The following is a 21443-nucleotide window of genomic DNA, read 5'->3' as shown; positions in this document are numbered from 1 at the left end:
TAAATTCAGGAGCAAGATCAATGTAATTCTCCTGTTTTATATTAAACTTTGGTCAAATATCTGTAACATTCTGCATTCTCTGCAATTTTTTTACCTTGCGCAATACCAGAAAAATTCAGTTGAAATCAAGCCATTTGAGGCGAATTGGTCCGCCTCTGAAAAACCTTGGCATTTGGATTTCCCGGCAAACACTGATTTTCATGACGTCATCTGTGGGTCGCCTCCTTCTGAATCCTACATCAGTGCTGGTTTGTTTATGAGAAAATTACCTGGTGGTTTTCTGCAAATTTATTCAACGTTATTGCGCAAATATTAAAATGGTTAACAGATGTATCGTAGGAGGGTGTAGCAACATCAATCTTGATGGGATTAGTACTCAGCGTTTTAGTACTCATCGTCCAATGGGATTAGTACTCATCGTCCAAAAGACCGGACAATGAGAGAGAAATGGGAGCGCTTGGTCTACACAGGCTGTGCACTGAAACCGTGCAAAGCTCTCAAAGCCTGCTAGCACTTCCGCAGATAATGTCACGAATCTGGCTCCAGACTCCCTTGGGATTTTTCCAGACGCGTTTTATTATTTTATTTTTTTTCTGCTGTAGACAGATGGCCTTGTGCAAAATTACCCTTCTAAATGAGTGTGTACACAGTAAAAAATGGAGTGTCAATATTGCAGTGTAAACCTATTTTCCTCTGGATAGAGTAGTTATAACACTATGCAGAGTAAAATCGTCTAAATGGTTGTGTCAAAAGTGAGAGTTAATTCCCACTTGCACACAATGACAAAATCTACTCTGCAGGGTGATGATTCCCCACGAAAATACAATATAGAGTCAGATTAACTCTGAAAATCTTACACTATCTATAGTGTTAAATATTTTTACACACCTCATTGTTAATTTTGACACAAAATAGAGTAAAATTAACTCTAAAAATCTTACACTGGCTATAGAGTAAATTTTACACTGATTTTGAGTCGGACCAAATGTTATCTGACAGAGAGTTAAATTCAACTCTTAAAGAGTAAAATTGGCACTATGATTTTTACTGTGTAAAGGGACATTCTTTCAGAGCCGGCCCGTGGCATAGGCAATATAGGCAAATGCTAAGGGCGCTGCGTCCATCCAGGGGCGCAGAAACGGGGGGAGAAAAATTATGACTTCCACTATTCTGAAAACGAGTCAGCATTATAATGTCTTAGCCTAATTTAATTGTACAGCAAAGCATGTAGTCAGGGTGCGATTTGTCAAAAAAAAAAGCGGGGTGGGGTGGGGTGTGGTGGTGGTTGTTACAGATAACTGACATAGATCTGTTGCTTGTTTTGAATATGGCTGCACTTGGAGCAGTCTGTCGGTGTCGTTGAGCAGTCTGGGCTGAAGTAAAGGTCTTTTATGCACCGAACACGTTTCGCAGCGAGATATTCCAATGGTGCCTGGCACTTTTTTTTTTTTTAATAAAACAAAGTTGCTTTGTTGATCTGTGTTCTCATTAAAATGACAGTTTAGCAGCTCATTCAAGCAACCATGTTGCGAAGAGCTTCCTGGAGGAAAATATAATAAACGCGTTGAAAACAAGAAACAATCTCAGAGCGTCAAGACTGCAGGGAAACGAAACAAGCACTCAGATGTGTTCTCTTTACAAATAGCATAAATGGCACACTTTCTCTCCTGTAAAGGAAGAAGACACAAAAGCAACTCACCGAGCGGGTGGTGAGGAATTCAGTAAATGATAATAATAATAATAATTATTATTATTATTATTATCTCATCTCATTATCTCTAGCCGCTTTATCCTTCTACAGGGTCGCAGGCAAGCTGGAGCCTATCCCAGCTGACTACGGGCGAAAGGCGGGGTACACCCTGGACAAGTCGCCAGGTCATCACAGGGCTGACACATAGACACAGACAACCATTCACACTCACATTCACACCTACGGTCAATTTTAGAGTCACCAGTTAACCTAACCTGCATGTCTTTGGACTGTGGGGGAAACCGGAGCACCCGGAGGAAACCCACGCGGACACGGGGAGAACATGCAAACTCCGCACAGAAAGGCCCTTGCCGGCCACGGGGCTCGAACCCAGGACCTTCTTGCTGTGAGGCGACAGCGCTAACCACTACACCACCGTGCCGCCCCTACTACTACTACTACTACTATTATTATTATTATTATTATTATTATTATTAATAGACTTGTTACTTTCCCAAGGCACCCCCTCTCGTCCGACCAGGCTTTACATATGCTAGACTACTACTTGGGGAGGATGGTCGTGCTATAATGCAAGCTGAAAAAATGTCAAAACGTCCAAAATTGTCAGGAGCCCAGGGGAGAAAGAAAAGGAAAGAAGAGGAGGAACAACGCAACAAAGACAGAGGTAATGTCACACTCAGTAAAGATGATGTCGATATTATTTTTCTGTTGCAAAACCATGATTGATAACGTCATTAACCACTTGTTTTCTAGGCTATGCAGCAAAGCAATGGATAACATTATATCAGTGTACATAATTAATGTTAGAGCATAACTTGGCATTCTCACATGCTATATTATACTGCAGTTAACTAATTCTTTGCCTTCTGCTAATTTGCATTTCACTGTAGTAAACAATACAATTGATAGCCTACCATTACTAATATACAGTATGAATTACTAATATAATTTGCATAATAAAGAGTGCACCGCCTCAGTGGACTTGCCATTATAAGCATCAACCATGTGGTCTCAAATCAGTTATCATATGATGATGTTGTAGATTACTTTGCTGCAAGAAAGACTAGGAGGGTAAAGCTGTAGCAGGTTATGTGAGATTGAGGACGCGCTGGTGTTGTTCAAGCTCAACTTTTATTGTCAATTTCCTCACATGCACCAGTCATACAAAGGAGCTGAAATTACGTTTTTCACTCTCCCATACGTGGACAGAGACAGGACAGACATCAAAGTGCTGAGAAAAAAAAATAGGAAAGCAGCACAACATATCAACATATAGTAAACTAGTATTTCCCTTGTACTATATTCAATATCAACATATACACATATAGTTACATATCAACAGTTTTTCCCCCTTTAGTTTTTCAATAGTTGAAGTTGAAGGCAGTACCAAAAAACACCACTAGAGGTCTTTTTAATATCACAATTTTATATTTTTTTTATTTTTATTTAAATCCTTGTATTTTTCATGCACACTGGTTTCTTTAATATCTTATTTTGTGCAATGCCTTATTTATATTACATTTACGAATTACAACACTTGTTTACATTTTTTATTTTGGGAGCACTGTAAATGTAATACTTTATGTAAGCCATTTATATTATGTTTCATATATTCAGTTCAGGGCGGCACGGTGGTGTAGTGGTTAGCGCTGTCGCCTCACAGCAAGAAGGTCCGGGTTCGAGCCCTGTGGCCGGCGAGGGCCTTTCTGTGCGGAGTTTGCATGTTCTCCCCGTGTCCGCGTGGGTTTCCTCCGGGTGCTCCGGTTTCCCCCACAGTCCAAAGACATGCAGGTTAGGTTAACTGGTGACTCTAAATTGACCGTAGGTGTGAATGTGAGTGTGAATGGTTGTCTGTGTCTATGTGTCAGCCCTGTGATGACCTGGCGACTTGTCCAGGGTGTACCCCGCCTTTCGCCCGTAGTCAGCTGGGATAGGCTCCAGCTCGCCTGCGACCCTGTAGAAGGATAAAGCAGCTAGAGATAATGAGATGAGATATTCAGTTCATATTTTGTATTTGTTTCTTTAATTCAGTATTAAATATTTTGAATGTGCAATTTCTTTATTTAATGCCTTTAATTAAGTATTTTGAACGTGCAATTTTTTTGTTTAAATAAAAGAATGTTTTAAGACAAAGCTATTCCATTTCTTGTTAGTATAGATACACTATCAGTGGCTTTAACTGGTGTTGGGGAGGGGGCGCCACGTAAAATCTTGCCTAGGGTGTCAAATTGGTAAGGGCCAGGCCTGCATTCTTTCATATAAAAAAACCACAAAATTGGTCCAGAATATGCAAATTAACCTAACTGCATGTCTTTGAACTGTGGGGGAAACCAGAGCACCAGGAGGAAATGCACACAGACACAGGGAGAACATGCAAACTCCACACAGAAAGGCCCCCCGTCGGCCACTGGGCCCAAACCCAGAACCTTCTTGCTGTGAGGCAACAGTGCCACTATACCACCATGCTGCCCCTGAACAGGTGCACACATTTGGGAAACAAACCAATGACAATGCTCAGGGCAGAGACAGGATCAAAAATGAAACCAAAACAAACACTGCTATGAAACAGAATCCGTGGAATAAATGGCTTGTTTGTACAAGCATATAACATCTCCAATAACCTCAACTAAAACCATTTTACAATGATATTTGTAGGTTTTAAATGTTACTGTACATAGTTGGGTCCTGCACCTTGATTTTTGACACTGTAATTAAATTACAAAGTGGATAAAATTCTATTTTCTTCACATATTTTTTTGCTAATTTTCACTTCAATCGAGGCTGACAGAAAAGACAGGATCTTGAACACTTCTATTTACATGCACATAAATCCTCTAGTCCAGGAATTGGTGATAAATTCACCCATAATTATGCCATATTTTCATCACTTTAAGAAAGTTAAAAAAAAGAAAGTCAAAGTTCTTTCAACACCAGGACTTGGTCTTCCCAGGCAATCTCCCATCCAAGTCCTAACCAGGCCCTTAAGGCTCACTGGGCAGTGCCAATCTCCGTTTCTATAGCCCTCAGCCTCTCATACAGCAAGGGTTACCGTAGGGGTGGGGGGGTTAGTCCTCTGGTAACTGCAAGAGTTTGACTCCCCACTCACATCTGTATTGCAGCACACCTTACCAGATGGCAGTAGGTACCATTTTTATGATGGTCTTTGGTATGACCCAACCACAAGTAGAACTCAGGATCTCTTGATCGAGAGGCAGACACACGAACCACTCGGCCAGCTCATGGTACTTTAAGAAAGTATTAGGTAATTTTTATGTCGCTTTGATTTGAAACATTTTCAATTAACAATATGTCCCCTGGGAAATATGAAACCAAAGAAGACATGCCATATTTGACAGACATGGCTATGTTGAAACATTCAGTGGTAGTATTTATCATAGTGTTTATATACACAGGACACTTCGAAACACACACACACAGAGCGATGCAGAATGCTGCATCCTAGCAGAATTTGTCCAGCTAACAATGAACAATTACAGTACATCCCACAATAGCTCATTTAGTGGTGTAATTAAGTGTGAAACAGGTAGCTGCAAAATTAGGCCTCTTCATTTGACATCTCATGTTGAGAGGAGAGAGAATAAGAGTTTCACAATTCACACTCATCTGTGATTAGTTCACAGTTGGAGTACACTGATGCTATTTATTTGGTGTATGCCTGATTTCTGATTTTGTGATGAAGCCATATCTTCTTTATCTCAGATTAGATGTTAAAATAAAGTGCAAGAAATGCACTTTATGGCACCACCATTGTATGCCATGGAATGATATGAGTATGTACAGCTGAAGAAAGGCACTTGAGGATGCATTTCTGTCGTCATCTCACTTTTTCTCCTCCCAGCTTTCAAAGAGAAATCATTGACTTCTGTGGAATGATTGGGTTTTACAGAAGACACCCAGACAGTTACTACATATCAAAATAAGTGTTGGCTTACCCCTTTGTCATAACAGTCAGGGCTTGCATCATACTGACAGCAGTGTTCTGCTAGTTTAGCCATTTCATCAGCCTTATTGTTCACTTCCTCAAAGGCTCCATTTGGGAACTTCTGGCTGTATAGAGCTATCACTCTGAAACATAACTTTAATACAGCTGAAAAATGCAGTAAACTCATGGGGCATTTTTATCTACTAATATTTTAACTGTATTACAAATGAAACATGCACACTTTAAATAGGAAAGGGACACACACTGCCAGGTATGTTGACTTTGCCAAATTATTATTATTATTATTATTATTATTATTATTATTATTATTATTGTTGTTGTTTTAATTAAGTTCATTTAACTAATGATATTGCTCATAGAACCATCTGTTCAAAAGTGAAAGTCTAAGTCCCTCCCATGCCAGGATCTGGTCTTCCCAATCAGTCTCCCATCTCAGTACTAACCAGGCCCTTAAGGTGCATGAGGCGGCGCTGATTCTATAGGTTAGCACAGTCACCTCATAGCAAGAAGGTTCTGGGTTCAAACCTAGAGGCCGGCAAGGTCCTTTCTGTGTGGAGTTTGCATGTTCTCCCCGTGTCTGCGTGGGTTTCCTCTGGGTGCTCCGGTTTCCCCCACAATCCAAAGACATGCAGGTTAGATTAATATGGGACGGCCTTGGGCTGAGGTGCCCTTGAGCGAGGTACCTAACTCCCAACTGCTCCCCGGGCGCTGTTAGCATGGCTGCCCACTGCTCTGGGTATGTGTGTGTGCTCATTGCTCACATGTGTGTGCATGTGTGTGTTCGCTGCTTCAGATGGGTTAAATGCAGAGAGGAAATTTCACAAGTGTGTGATGAATAAAGTTGTGGTTTCTTTCTTTCTTTCTTTCTTTCTTTCTTTTTCTTTCTTTGGCTTCTCACCTATTATACAGCTAGGGTTACAATGGGGGGCTGGTCCTCTGGTAACCGTGAGAGTTTGACTCCCCACTCACATCTGTACTTCAGCATGCCTTGCCAGACTGCAGTAGGTGCCCTTTTTATGATGGTCTTTGGTATGACCCGACCACAAGTAGAACTCGCGCTCTCCTGATCAAGAGGCAGATACGCTAACCGCTAGGCCAGCTCACGGTGAACCACCTGTTCAGTATTAGAGTAATTCCACTGTGAAACTGCATGTGATTTATTAAAAACTGAGAAATAGCAGCACACAAATGATTAAACAGAAGTTTTTCTGTAAATCCAAAAGGAAATGTACTTCATACTTCATTTATCTAACTGGTATTTATACAGGCCTTCTGTTTATATTAGTTTTCTATTTCTACTTCTTGTTCCAGTGTTTTTTTCCTTCCTGTTCCTGGGCCTTTTCTTTTTCAATAGCCTGCTATGGAGTCTTTCAGTGTTCATTCCTCCTGTTCACCAATTCACTTGTGGTAAGATCCTTCATTATTGCCTTTTCTGCTCATCATGATGCAAATAATTACATGAGACTTTTGAAAATGCAGCATAGATCTTTTTCATTAGTTCACTATTAGTTCTCTCTTCCCATTAGATTTAGTAATTCTCTGGCTTTGACCTTTGTGGTAGCAGCGGTAGCACAAATTGTTACTCTCAATCAGGATCTTTCTACTTTCTTCTTCTTCTGCTTATTATTATTATTATTATTATTATCCTAACATTTTTTAGAATGGTATTTGTCCCTCAGTTTTCAACCAATCATCACCAAATTTCATATAAAGAATACCTCTGGGCTGAATGAAGTTGCTATGACTTTTGGTGTTGATCTGGATCACCGAACTGGAATGATCCATGAACAACGGGCCTGTTCCTCAGTAAGTGTCATTCTCTATTTCTTACTATTCCTGATCTATAGGCTACGGTGACCAGACGTCCCAGTGTGCAAGAGCTAGCGCAAATCACTCAGTACGTTTACATGCACATCCAAATCAAGCTACTGTCGGTAATCGAGCTAAGGGTCCCAGCAGGGGTGCCAGAGAAATCCAATCCTACATGCACACAAGGAAATCGAGCTATTGTGTGAGGTACATTGTGCACCCGAGCCACAGGTGGCGCTACACGCCCCATCGTGTTGGTACACGTCCGGTTGTCGTCATGAAGAAGAGTTTTATTCAAGAGTATAAACAAAGTTACCAGCAGTGTTGCCAGATACTGCTGACGTTTTCCAGCCCAAAACATGTTCAAATCCGCCAAAATGCACTTAAAACTGCCCAATCTGGCAACACTGGCAGTTCCGTGTTCACAAGTTCCGTGCTCAAGCTGTTGGGCTTGCTCTAACAGACTGTATGGCTACAAACTGTCCTGCGCAGACCACAGTTTTGTAAGACAAGTTATTTTGCACAATTGTATATTTTTCTAAAGTCCATTTTTTGCTTACAAAAAAATCTTTTTTTTTGCTTACAATTTAACTTATGTCTTAATAAACACACAAAAAGTTCAATTGTTTTGTTTTTATTGACATTCTTCAGATGTTGGACATATATATATACACACACACAAATACAATGACTTGTTTATGTACACAATTCACAGCTATGCAACAGCTGTACAGATGTATTTGGTGATACTGAGCTAAATTTTAACAGTGCAAACAATAGCACAAAAAGAAAAGATTCATGCTGTTGTCATGATTCGTTGTCATGCCGACCGAGGCTGTTGTGTTTCCCGCTTGTGGTCTCGTCACTCGTCACTTCCGGAAGGGGCAGCGCTGAAGTAAGTAGCGCGAATATGTAGCTCAATAGGGTTTACATGCACTAAGTAACTCGGCAGAAATCGCATAATCTAGGTCGTGTAGCTCGATTCCAAGAAATCAAGTTCGGTTCAATTTCAGCCGAATTAAGGTGTATACATGGCATTTTGAACTTCGATTTCAGTCGAGCAACGGCAGAAATTCGATTTTCTCTATGTGCATGTAAACGCACTGACTGTGACATTAGTCACACTATCTATCTAGTTCTTCTTCTTATGATTCTCCTAATGTTTTTTTAAGATGCTATTTTTCCCTCAGTTTTCAACCAATCATCACCTAATTTCACATGAAGAATATCTCTAGGCTGAGTTAAGCTGCTATGACTTTTGGTGCTGATCCAGACCACTGAACTGGAATGATCCATGAAAAAGGGGCTTTTTTTTCAATCGCTTATAACTCTGTCAATTTTCATGATTTTTTCAATTGTGGTTTTTTTTTGTATTTTGTTCAGGTCATCTAGTGCAAATCACTGTGACTTTAGTCACAGTATCTATCTGGTTATTTTTTGTTTGCTCAGCTACACTATTCTTGTTTTTTATGCATATGTTGTTTCCAGTGTTTCCTGAAAGAAAAAATGTAAACTAGGATTTCTGATTTTTCTTTCAGCAAACACAGGAAACAACATATGGATTACCCCATTATTTCCAAATCATTTTCTAAGAAGTGCCTTTCCCTTTTAGTCTTATGAGTGAACAATTATCAAAAACAGACTTAAAAACTGCATCAGCAACAATTCATTGGCATGACAACAAAAAAAAAACAGACAAAAAAAAATTCTATCACTCTGTGCCAAGTCATATTAGGGAGCTTCCTGTAGTGCTTCTTTATCTGCCTTGAAAAGAAAATGATCAGCTGTTTCTGTCAGGTAAAAGCAAGTGATCGATATCACTTTTCCTCTCTGTGGTTTAGTTTTTAGTGAACAAAGTTTTTAGCATTAGTCATCGAATAGAAAGCTTTTACTCAACTTGCACACATGCACACACATATATAGGGGTGGCAGGGTGGTGTAGTGGTTAGCACTGTCGCCTCACAGCAAGAAGGTCCTGGGTTCGAGCCCAGCGGCTGACAGGGGCCTTTCTGTGTGGAGTTTGCATGCTGTCCACGTGGGTTTCTTCTGGGTGCTCCAGTTTCCCCCACAGTCCAAAGGCATGCACCTTAGGTTAATTGGTGGCTCTAAATTGACCATAGGTGTGAATGGTTGTCTGTGTCTATATGTGTCAGCCCTGCGATGACCTGGTGACTTGTCCAAGGTGTACCCTGCCTCTCGCCCATAGTCAGCTGGGATAGGCTCCAGCTTGCCTGCGACCCTGTAGAACAGGATAAAGCGGCTAGAGATAATGAGATGAGATTTTCTAAGAAGTGCCTTTCCCTTTTAGTCTTATGAGTGAACAATTATCAAAAACAGACTTAAAAACTGCATCAGCAACAATTCATTGGCTTGACAAAAAAACAACAACAAACAGACAAAAAAAATTCTATCACTCTGTGCCAAGTCATATTAGGGAGCTTCCTGTAGTACTTCTTTATCTGCCTTGAAAAGAAAATGATCAGCTGTTTCTGTCAGGTAAAAGCAAGTGATCGATATCACTTTTCCTCTCTGTGGTTTAGTTTTTAGTGAACAAAGTTTTTAGCATTAGTCATCGAATAGAAAGCTTTTACTCAACTTGCACACATGCACACACATATATAGGGGTGGCAGGGTGGTTAGCACTGTCGCCTCACAGCAAGAAGGTCCTGGGTTCGAGCCCAGCGGCTGACAGGGGCCTTTCTGTGTGGAGTTTGCATGCTGTCCACATGGGTTTCTTCCGGGTGCTCTAGTTTCCCCCACAGTCCAAAGGCATGCAGGTTAGGTTAATTGGTGGCTCTAAATTGACCATAGGTGTGAATGGTTGTCTGTGTCTATATGTGTCAGCCCTGCGATGACCTGGCGACTTGTCCAAGGTGTACCCTGCCTCTCGCCCATAGTCAGCTGGGATAGGCTCCAGCTTACCTGCGGTCCTGTAGAACAGGATAAGTGGCTATGGATATATATATATATATATATATATATATATATCACATGTGCATGTGTTCATAATTGCTCATTTTAAAGGATTTGCATAAAAAGTTGGACAAAACTTGTTTGAAAGTTTAAGAATGTCTAAGGTTAGAGATAGAATGTGGTTACAGGTTGCATCATTCTATATAACTCGAAGCAAATGATGGAACATTCCTCTAAATGTTGTGTTAGATTGGGTTTGAGTAAATCTAATTTGCACTTATTTCCAGCAGTTCCTGACCACTGCTGCTGTGCTGTGGTGTTCCATGATTTTAACCTGCTGATATTAAAATAAATTATTGAGTGCTAGAATTCACCAAGCGCCAAGGTTTTATGTAAAGTTTATACAAGTCAAGTCAACTTTGTCTTAATTTATATGCTATACTCGACATACAGCACAGATGAAATTTCAGTCCTCTCTGACCCACGGTGCAAACAGGCAATGCAATAAATAAAAATAGAATAACTGAAATAAACAATATAAACAGTATAAACACTCTAGATAAGAAATAGACATAGACTAAACACTCACAGATATATGTACACACATACGGAGAAACACTGCAAAAAAATTATTTTTAATAACAGAGACACTGAACTTAATTTATAAAATATCGCTAGAAAAACAAATTAATTACAAGGTAGCATAGGCGCATTGCTTATATCATATATTTACATACATTATTCTGAAGTTTTCTGATCCAATGGCCTGAAGGTCTTCACACACTTTTTCTTTGGTATAATGCTTTCATAAGAATAAAAGATAAGAAAGGCAATTTTACTTAAGAACCCAATTTCTGTTGACAATCACTCTTGTGAGTGTACTTTTCCATCCATCCATTTTCCATAACTGCTGTGCAGGGTCACTGGAGCCTATCCCAGCTGACTACGGGCGAAAGGCAGGGTTCAAGTGGACAAGTCACCAGGTCATCGCAGGGCTGACACACAGAGACAAACAACCATTCACACTCACATTCACACCTACGGTCAATTTAGAGCCACCAATTAGCCTAACCTGCATGTCTTTGGATTGTGAGGGAAACCGGAGCACCCAGAGGAAACCCACACAGACACAGGGAGAACATGCAAACTCCACACAGAAAGACCCCCCCATCAGCCACTGGGCTTGAACCCAGAACCTTCTTGCTGTGAGGCAACAGTGCAAACCACTACACCACTGTGCCGCCCAAAATAGATTTCATTTCAAATAAATGTGAAATAAAAATTTCCTTACAGAAAGCTTCACTATATCAACAATTATAAGTTTTTCTTTGTTAAATAACTGCACATTTCATAATCCATTTTTATTAGCCATGTGTTATGTGGTGTGTCTACCATAAAAGTCCCTGTAAATGAACTGTAAGTACAGGAATGATCACATATTAGTACAGGTATAGTGCCTTAATATAAACCTATCCTTAAGGTTATAGCCCAAACTCCTGTCAACTCTGCAGTGTTATAGTAAATCAGCACACCTTCTAATCTGAGAATTCAACAGCACTATGGAATGAATTGATTGTATGTGTGTCAGTGAAAGGCAATTAAAAGAAAAAGTTAATTTCCATACCTTTGTCTGCTGTCACACTTGGAAACAATGATGGCAGAAATAAAAATGATAATCAGTGCTTTAGTCCCATTATTCTTATTATGCTCAAGCAGTGTTTAAATAAATTTTGAATAAGTCAGTCACTAAACTTCTAGTGAGACCAGCTGTGATGTATGGATTGGACACCGTACCCTTAATGAAGAGACAGGAGGCAAAGTTGGAGGTGGCGAAGTTGAGGATGTTAAGGTTTGCGATGGGAGTGACAAGGTTGGACAGGATAAGGAACGAGCACATCAGAGGGACAGCACATGTGGAGAGCTTGGGAATTAAGCTAACAGAGATGAGACTGGGGCGGCATGGTGGTGTAGTGGTTAGCGCTGTCGCCTCACAGCAAGAAGGTCCTGGGTTCGAGCCCCGGGGCCGGCGAGGGCCTTTCTGTGCGGAGTTTGCATGTTCTCCCCGTGTCCGCGTGGGTTTCCTCCGGGTGCTCCGGTTTCCCCCACAGTCCAAAGACATGCAGGTTAGGTTAACTGGTGACTCTAAATTGACCGTAGGTGTGAATGTGAGTGTGAATGGTTGTCTGTGTCTATGTGTCAGCCCTGTGATGACCTGGCGACTTGTCCAGGGTGTACCCTGCCTTTCGCCCGTAGTCAGCTGGGAAAGGCTCCAGCTTGCCTGCGACCCTGTAGAAGGATAAAGTGGCTTGAGATAATGAGATGAGATGAGACTGAGATGGTACGGGCACATCCTGAGAAGAGATGCAGAGCATGTTGGAAGGAGAAATGTTGAGTATGGAGCTGCCAGGCAAACGGAAATGAGGAAGGCCAAAGAGGAGATACATGGATGTGGTGAGAGAGGATATGAAAGTGGTGGGTGTGGTGGAGAAGGATGTGGAAGACAGGGAGCAATGGAGACAAAAGATCTGCTGTGGCAACCCCTAATCGGGAGCAGCCAAAAGAAGAAGAAGAAGGAGTCACTAAACTTCTAGTCTACTGACACACATTGTTAAGAACTAACCCAAGCCCAAGCCACAGCTTAGAGTTCAACAAACGTTTCAATGCAAACAGAACTCTGGGCCAGGCAGGATATGAAAGTGGTGGGTGTGGTGGAGAGGGATGTGGAAGACAGGGAGCAATGGAGACAAAAGATCTGCTGTGGCAACCCCTAATCGGGAGCAGCCAAAAGAAGAAGAAGAAGGAGTCACTAAACTTCTAGTCTACTGACACACATTGTTAAGAACTAACCCAAGCCCAAGCCACAGCTTAGAGTTCAACAAACGTTTCAATGCAAACAGAACTCTGGGCCAGGCAAATATCTGCAGATCTAGTGTTAGTCAACAAATGGAATTTTCCATGCATTCTTAATCAAAGCCATCAGAAATGGTGCAATAATTCTTTATGAAGAATTCATTACCCAACATGTTTAATTTGCAGGGTACATTACTGTGCCTATAATTATTTTTGGATAAAACCTCCAAGCTGAGGTTGAAATGTGATTGCTGAAAGTAAATTTGAAGCATTTTTTTTAATGTCCAGGTGGTTTCTGCTTCTATAAAGATTATAAAGCTATTATTTCATTTCGATATTGTTTTATTACATTAAAACAGAAAGTGACCTCTGAAGTTGACAGCTTATGCTATGCTGCATGTAATACTAGTAAAACCATTTGCATCTTCATCAACAAAAAGTGAAACAAAGAGAAAATATGATGCACCCTGAGTTATCACAAGACTGTCTCCCATTTCCTCATTTTCCCCAAACTGCGAGAGTGCTGAAACCCAGGATTTGAGGACGAAATGCCATCATGGAGTCCACGCCAGGTGCCGGAATCCTTCAGACCCTTACCAGCATCCACCAAGCCCAACATCAGGTGTTCATCACATTGTGGACAGAGCAGTAACAGCATTTCTCTACTCTGCTCCAGGACCAGGACAAATAGGTGATATGGAGCCTGGTCCAGCCAGCAGGTACTACAGCAGCAACTCCCGTGGCTCCTGCAGTCCTACCCAATGTCACACTCACCAAGATATGCCTGCCAGCTTCAAGACATCTGCTGGCAGAAGAGTCCAACACCAATGACATCATCAACTGAGTAGTACAGGAGCAGTTTGTTGTTCAGCTGCCAGAAGCACCAACGATGTGGATCCAATGCCACCGTCCACTGTCATTGGAAGATGCAATCTGGCTGGTGGAACACCATCTACCTTCTCCTCTTTCTCTCTCATCCTTCCCCTCAACTTCATCTCCATTATTATTTAAATAATATTAGCTGGCATTGAGTGGTATAACAGATATATTCCATGAAGCTAGCAGGATATTCAATAAGATGAGTTCAATATCATGCTCACTTCATGGAATATGGAAAACACAAAACACTGAATGGAATACATGAAAAAAAACCCATTATTATTATTATTATTATTATTATACATACACATTTCTTTCAGGTGTTGAACACATCTTTCTCTTTCAAAATTCTCTCAAAATCTTCCATATTTAATGAAGCAAACCCGGCGGCACTGGATTGTCACAGTTGCTCACTAGCACGGAAGTTTTACGTCTCTGATGTGTCTCTTTTCCAGTTTTTTCGATGTCCGTTGGTATGTTTTTCTCTTGCAAATATGCGTGAAGAATATCGAATGAAATTTTGGTAGCCTTTTGGGTGTTCAACACGTCTCTCTTTTTTCCGGCGAACACAGAAATGCTTCTGTGCATGTGCAGCAGAAAACTCTCTCATTGGATATTTGCATCAACTCCGACGTGTGACATCATGTTGTCTTGACAATCATGCAATATCATAAACTATAGTCAACACTCATTCTCCATTGGGTAGAGTGAGATAATACATGTAGGATAAGCAATATGCTAACAATATTGCATGCTATCGAACCAAATGAATTAAACCCGCTAGAAGGGAATAGAATACATGTTTTTATTCCATCGAAAAAGTGTCCTGTATGTATAATAATCACCGATATTCACTTCACCTTTGGCGAATAATTGTTAAATATAGATACCGGTGTAACATATGAAAATCAGCACACCCAAACACCAAAATACCATAAATATCCCAAAAATACGTTTTGAACTTGAATTCTTCCTTGTACAGTAGGAGGTGATCCCTTTTGATTTCCAGTATCTGTTGGCATAATGTTTACAGTTAATCACAAAGCATTTGTGCCCCATCTAAAGGAATTTCATCCACTTGCTTATTCATCTTAAAGATCACTGAAAAATCAACATTCTAACATGGTGTCATGATGAACCCACAGCTCGCCAATACGTCTGACACGGCGTGCTCGTTCTAGGCCCAAGTATACTTCAGTGGATGTGATCTGCGCACTATGCATGCACGATGTGCACAGTCCACATGGACTGTGTACGTGGAGCGCACATGTACAAAACTAAGAGTGACTAAGCATTTCCAGTTTTCCCCTCAGAGTCATGCCATTCTTTTCAAATGAAGAACACTGTGGTTCAGTATGCTTTTAACTGTCACCCATCAGACAATACGGTAAGTGGCCTTGCACTGACATTTAAAATGTATACTATACAGAACATAACTTTTATTTTTGTGAAGGTTGAGAAAAAAACAAACATTAGCCAGATTGCCTTCAAAGGTGACAATACATTCAGAACTCTGCAGCGCGACTCATCAGCCATATCAAACGATCTGCTCATATCAACCCCATTCTTTCTCAGCTTCACTGACTACCTGTTCTGTCTTGAATTAAGCATAAAATCCTACTACTCATCTTCAACGCCCTCCATAACCTTTCTCCTCCTTATATCCGTGACCTTCTGACCCCTTACACTCCATCCCGCTCTCTCAGATCCTTGAGCCATAATCTCCTTGCTGCCCCCCGCACCAGACTCTCTACCCTGAGTCCTTCAGCACCATGGTCTTCAAGCTCTGGAATTCCCTCTCTCAACCCCTCCGTGAGTGCTGTTCCCTTCCTTTCTTCAAATCACATCTCAAAACCTTTCTGTTTCATGAACACCTCTCCTCCCTCCAACCCTGAATAAACTTACCACTCTTTACCAACCTTTTTGTGTGTGTGTGTTGTGTGTTCTGTTTTCGTTGTTTTCTTGACCTATGTAAAGTGACCTTGAGTTTGAGAAAGGCACTATATAAATGTAACAAAATTACCTCAGGGCGGCATGGTGGTGTAGTGGTTAGCGCTGTCACCTCACAGCAAGAAGGTCCTGGGTTCGAGCCCCGGGGCCGGCGAGGGCCTTTCTGTGCGGAGTTTGCATGTTCTCCCCGTGTCCGCGTGGGTTTCCTCCGGGTGCTCCGGTTTCCCCCACAGTCCAAAGACATGCAGGTTAGGTTAACTGGTGACTCTAAATTGACCGTAGGTGTGAATGTGAGTGTGAATGGTTGTCTGTGTCTATGTGTCAGCACTGTGATGACCTGGCGACTTGTCCAGGGTGTACCCCGCCTTTCGCCCGTAGTCAGCTGGGATAGGCTCCAGCTTGCCTGCGACCCTGTAAAAGGATAAAGCAGCTAGAGATAATGAGATGAGATGAGATGAGATGAGATGAGATGAGGGTTGGTTTGATTGATTCTTTCTTTGTAAATGATGTTATGGGAAAATGACTGGACCAATCTTCATGAAACGTTCAGGATAGATGGGCATTGGTCTCAAATAGAACCTCCAAAATTTTGGGGGTCATTCCACCAAAGTCAAGGTCACGGTGACTAAAAAAAAAGAAGCTCTGAGCTCAGAATGCAGGAGCACTACTTCGGAAAGATTCCTCCCACAAACATGCTGATTGGATCACTACCTGCCTCTTTTGCATACACTGCTGTCATTGGATGGTTTCTTGGTTTGTTTACATACACAAAGGAAGGGGGGTTAGCCACGCCCATTTTTAAACCCCACTGATAAAAACTTCCCTGCTCTGTTGATTTATTATTATAAATATAAATTATAAATAAACAGACTAAAGAAATTGCTTTCAAACATGTTTGTGCTTATTACAGAGGGAAAGTGCGTTCCACTGAGCTCTAGGGCCAGGTTATTTCCTGGAAATAAGAGTTTCAGTCATGGTGACAGCGTGTATATGTCAGCCTTGGTTCAGAGGTTTCTGCCTCATAGAGAAAATATATATGCTATATTTACTGTATGGACATGGTATCAGAAAACAATTTTATTTATAAGCAGTAGCTACATGTACCCATAGGGTACCTATTTTTTTCACGATATCTCATCTCATTATCTCTAGCCACTTTATCCTTCGACAGGGTTGCAGGCAAGCTGGAGTCTATCCCAGCTGACTACGGGCGAAAGGCGGGGTACACCCTGGACAAGTCGCCAGGTCATCACAGGACTGACACATAGACACAGACAACCATTCACACTCACATTCACACCTACGATCAATTTAGAGTCACCAGTTAACCTAATCTGCATGTCTTTGGACTGTGGGGGAAACCGGAGCACCCGGAGGAAACCCACGCAGACACAGGGAGAACATGCAAACTCCACACAGAAAGGCCCTCACCGGCCACGGGGCTCGAACCCAGACCTTCTTGCTGTGAGGCGACAGCGCTAACCACTACACCACCGTGCCGCCCTTTTTCACAATATCTTCCTTCATATTTATCATACGTGCTACCAGACAAGGTTTGTTTTGCCTGGCAGCACTTATTATTCTTATCCATCCATCCACCCATAACTGCTCATCCTGTGCAGGGTTGCAGGCAAGCTAGAGCCTATCCCAGCTGACTATGGGCGAGAGGCAAGGTACACCCTGGACAAGTCACCAGGTCATCACAAGGCTGACACATAGAGACAACCAACCATTCACACCTATGGTCAATTTAGAGCCACCACTTAGCCTAACCTGCATGTTTTTGGACTGTGGCGGAAACCGGAGCACCTGGAGGAAACCCACGCGGACACGGGGAGAACATGCAAACTCCACACAGAAAAGCCCTGGTCAGCCACTGAGCTCGAACCCAGAACCTTCTTGCTGTGAGGAGACAGTGCTAACCACTACACCACCATGCCACCCTATTATTATTATTATTATTATTATTATAAGTAGTAGTAGTAGTAGTAGTGCACACTTTGAGAAACTAGCAGGTATCAAATGTGCATCAAATGTGCACTAATAACACATGATAGCGACATGACTGACTGAGGAATCAAACTCTCCAAGAATGAAAAGCACTTCACTTGGAGCATCATCAGATTATATATACACGACATAAAAATATAACAAAAGGATGTTTTCACCTGGCAAGTCACCCTCATCAAATCAGTGTTTGAGGCTATCTGTTAACCATGCTGAAAGAAGCCAGCATTACATCTTATTTTATGGAAAAATGTATTTGACATGAACCCATAATGTTGCCATTTCTGACTGTCCCAGCATGCATCAAGCCATCTCATCTCATCTCATCTCATCATCTCTAGCTGCTTTATCCTGTTCTACAGGGTCGCAGGCAAGCTGGAGTCTATCCCATCTGACTACGAGCGAAAAGCAGGGTACACCCTGGACAAGTCGCCAGGTCATCACAGGGCCGACACATAGACACAGACAACCATTCACACCTACGGTCAATTTAGAGATGCCAGTTAACCTAACCACTACACCACCGTGCCGCCCGCATCAAGCCATTTCACAGAATAACTCTCTTTTGCATGGTCACCTTGCATTAGCCCTGAATCTTTGACGCCTCAGCTGTGAGTCCAACATAGCAGATAATAGTAGCATTTGGAGAACACTGCAAGTAATGACTAGTCTTTCTTTTCCAACAATCAAAGTTTGGCAATAGTAGCTAGAATTTATAATGATGCAGTAATTTTGGTATTTTTAGCTGTGGAAAGTGTGGAATTGCTTCATACTTTTTCATCATATTTAGCGCTTGTTGTTAGCAGAATCAATAAAAAGCCCTATTATATATCCTGTCTGATAAATATCTACACTTTTCTCCACAAAAAATGGAATGATCATCTTCTACAGTGTTTTCAATTTCACCTAAATCACTCTTAAATTTATCCGTGCTGCTTGGTCATGGAAGGTCATTTCTGTTCAATGATGGAGATTTGAGATCTCAGTATGGTATAGGCTAAATCTCCAACAGAATCACCATTTGGTCATTTTCCAGTGCGTTGAGATACATTTTGTTCATGAACTGAATTTAATCATTTATTTCTCCCACAAGCCAAAGAGTTTTTGCAATGAAGGGTAAAGATGTTTCCAGCTGGCAAATGGCCCCCATCAAATCAGTTTTAGAGGCTGTCAGTTAACCATGCTTGAAGAAGCCAGTGTTTATGAGCACATAATGTTGCCATTTCTGACTATCCCAGTGTTCATCAAGGGATACAAAATAGGGTTTTGTCATTTGTATTTGACAGGGTTGATGAAAATGACATCATATTATGTATCAAAATACTTGAGTGTTTTGGATTTTTGCAGTTTAAAAACACTGTTAAACTTTCTGTGAGATGTTTATGTGATGATATCTGTGTCAGCAGGGGCGTGGTGGCGCGTCAACGGTGAATGAAGAGGAGGCAGGTGGAACCAGCAGGTAACACGTGATGAGTCTCACCTGTGTCAGATTCTCAGCAGTTTGTGTCTCTTATGTTCTTTCAGAGAAAAGACAGTAATATGAGAGAGAGAGAGAGAGAGAGAGAGACAGCACCATGTGTCAAGTCAAGTTTATTTGTATAGCGCTTTTAACAACAGACATTGTCGCAAAGCAGTTTTACAGAAAATTAAAGACATTAAACATGAGCTAATTTTATCCCTAATTTATCCCCAATGAGCAAGCCTGTGGCGACAGTGGCAAGGAAAAACTCCCTCAAACAACACAAGGAAGAAACCTCGAGAGGAACCAGGCTCAAAAGGGAACCCATCCTCATTTGGGTTATCACTATCCTCACCAGATAGTGTGATTATAAATATCTCGCTTCTATAATAGTGTCCTATATAGTCACAAAGTACAACTGTGTAACCAGGAAAATCATTATAGTTTTAACATTAAGGCCAAAAAAATATATATATGTGTTTCCGGTTATCCAACCGACCCTGTAAAAACACTGTGACCCTTCAACTGTTTATGACCACGATAAACAAACTATTTCTCGCGCCCGACCCTACCTGCTTGGCAGCCACCTGGCGAGTCAAACGAGAACCGCTAGGGCGTGTCATATAAACCACTTGGTATTTGCCGAAAGACACGAGGCCCGTCAGGAGTAAATTGACGACCAACACGCCCAGTTTCCATTCTGATATAGATGTAGTTCTGGTTCACCTTACGAGCGTACATCACGACCTTGGAAATATGGCGTCTGCTAACGCCCCAATCGACAATGGTAGGTATAGAAATCATTGGACATCGTTGCTATAATGAATTTCAACTGATATATCATATTTGAAATAGATTATATGATGATTCAGGGTGAATCTGGATGGTATTTTGTGTTGATGGTTTTGGGTACATGCGGGGAAAATAATTTAGTGTGGATATGGCTAGATAGTGATTGAAATAATGCATACATCACAAGGAACTGTTTGCTCAGGGTATAAATCAGGTATTCAACACTTCCAATGCTATTCTATACTCAACTTAAGATATCTGAATTGATAATAAATCTGAAATTGGAGGAGTTTGTGTCAGTGAAATGATACATTCCTTGATTTCCTCCTGATTTAAACCTTAAAGCAAATAGTATGAACCATGGACTAACAGTGCTGAAAAATGAAAGCATTTGCATTTATTTTGCAACACAATTTACAAACACAGAATAGGAAACTTAAATATAGGAAATTTAGTTTCTTTATTTGAAAAGAAAATGGCACGGAGCAGCTGTATTCATTAGAACAACATAAGTGAACATTGCATTCATAGACAGAATAAGAAAAAACATGAAGCAAATATAATGTCATTAAGGCCAAGATGTTAGGCATGCACCCAATTTTGATAAACACACAAGACATCAGTTTTAAGTATGAAAGTCCCCACTAGTATACAAAAATATATTTTCGAAATGTTCAGAACTGAAGGGATAGATCTAGGTACTGGACCACCACCACCACTCTGGCCACCACCAAACAGATCATCCACCAAAATATTCCCATTTTACCTGGAAAATGAAAGTATCCCATCATTATTAGAACAATTTATATACAAGTGCATCCTTATATCATCAACGATATCTGATGACTAGGTTTAGTTTTGAACGAGTATTTTGCAAAAAAAGTTTTCAAAGGAAACTTCTCACTTTTTCCTACCTACCCTAGAAAATTTGTCGTAAACTTTTGGGATAAACAATTTTTTTTCCCTACCTACCTACCCTATTTTGAAAACCCAGGAAACAGGAAACACATATATTATTTTGTTTGGCCTAAGCCTGTTTTGTTAAAGTTATAAACTGTTTATTGATGGAAACTTGAGTGCAAAACTGTTCATGGCAACCACAGTCCTAA

General features: G+C 41.0%; 1 protein-coding gene across 1 annotated transcript in view; it reads right to left on the bottom strand.

Annotated features, from left to right (window-relative positions):
- gc (GC vitamin D binding protein) overlaps positions 1-21443 on the bottom strand; it is a 110141-nt gene that overhangs the window by 70848 nt on the left and 17850 nt on the right. Inside the window, 4 exon segments of the mRNA XM_060907135.1 lie at positions 5665-5797; positions 11135-11204; positions 12022-12040; positions 12042-12104. Of these exon segments, the coding sequence (XP_060763118.1) occupies positions 5665-5797; positions 11135-11204; positions 12022-12040; positions 12042-12104 (285 nt within the window).

The sequence above is a fragment of the Neoarius graeffei genome, chromosome 24 (assembly GCF_027579695.1).
Source record: "Neoarius graeffei isolate fNeoGra1 chromosome 24, fNeoGra1.pri, whole genome shotgun sequence".
NCBI classification, from domain to species: Eukaryota; Metazoa; Chordata; class Actinopteri; order Siluriformes; family Ariidae; genus Neoarius; species Neoarius graeffei.
The sequence above is the reverse complement of the archived record's forward strand: the minus strand, read 5'-3'. Positions and strand labels throughout refer to the sequence as shown.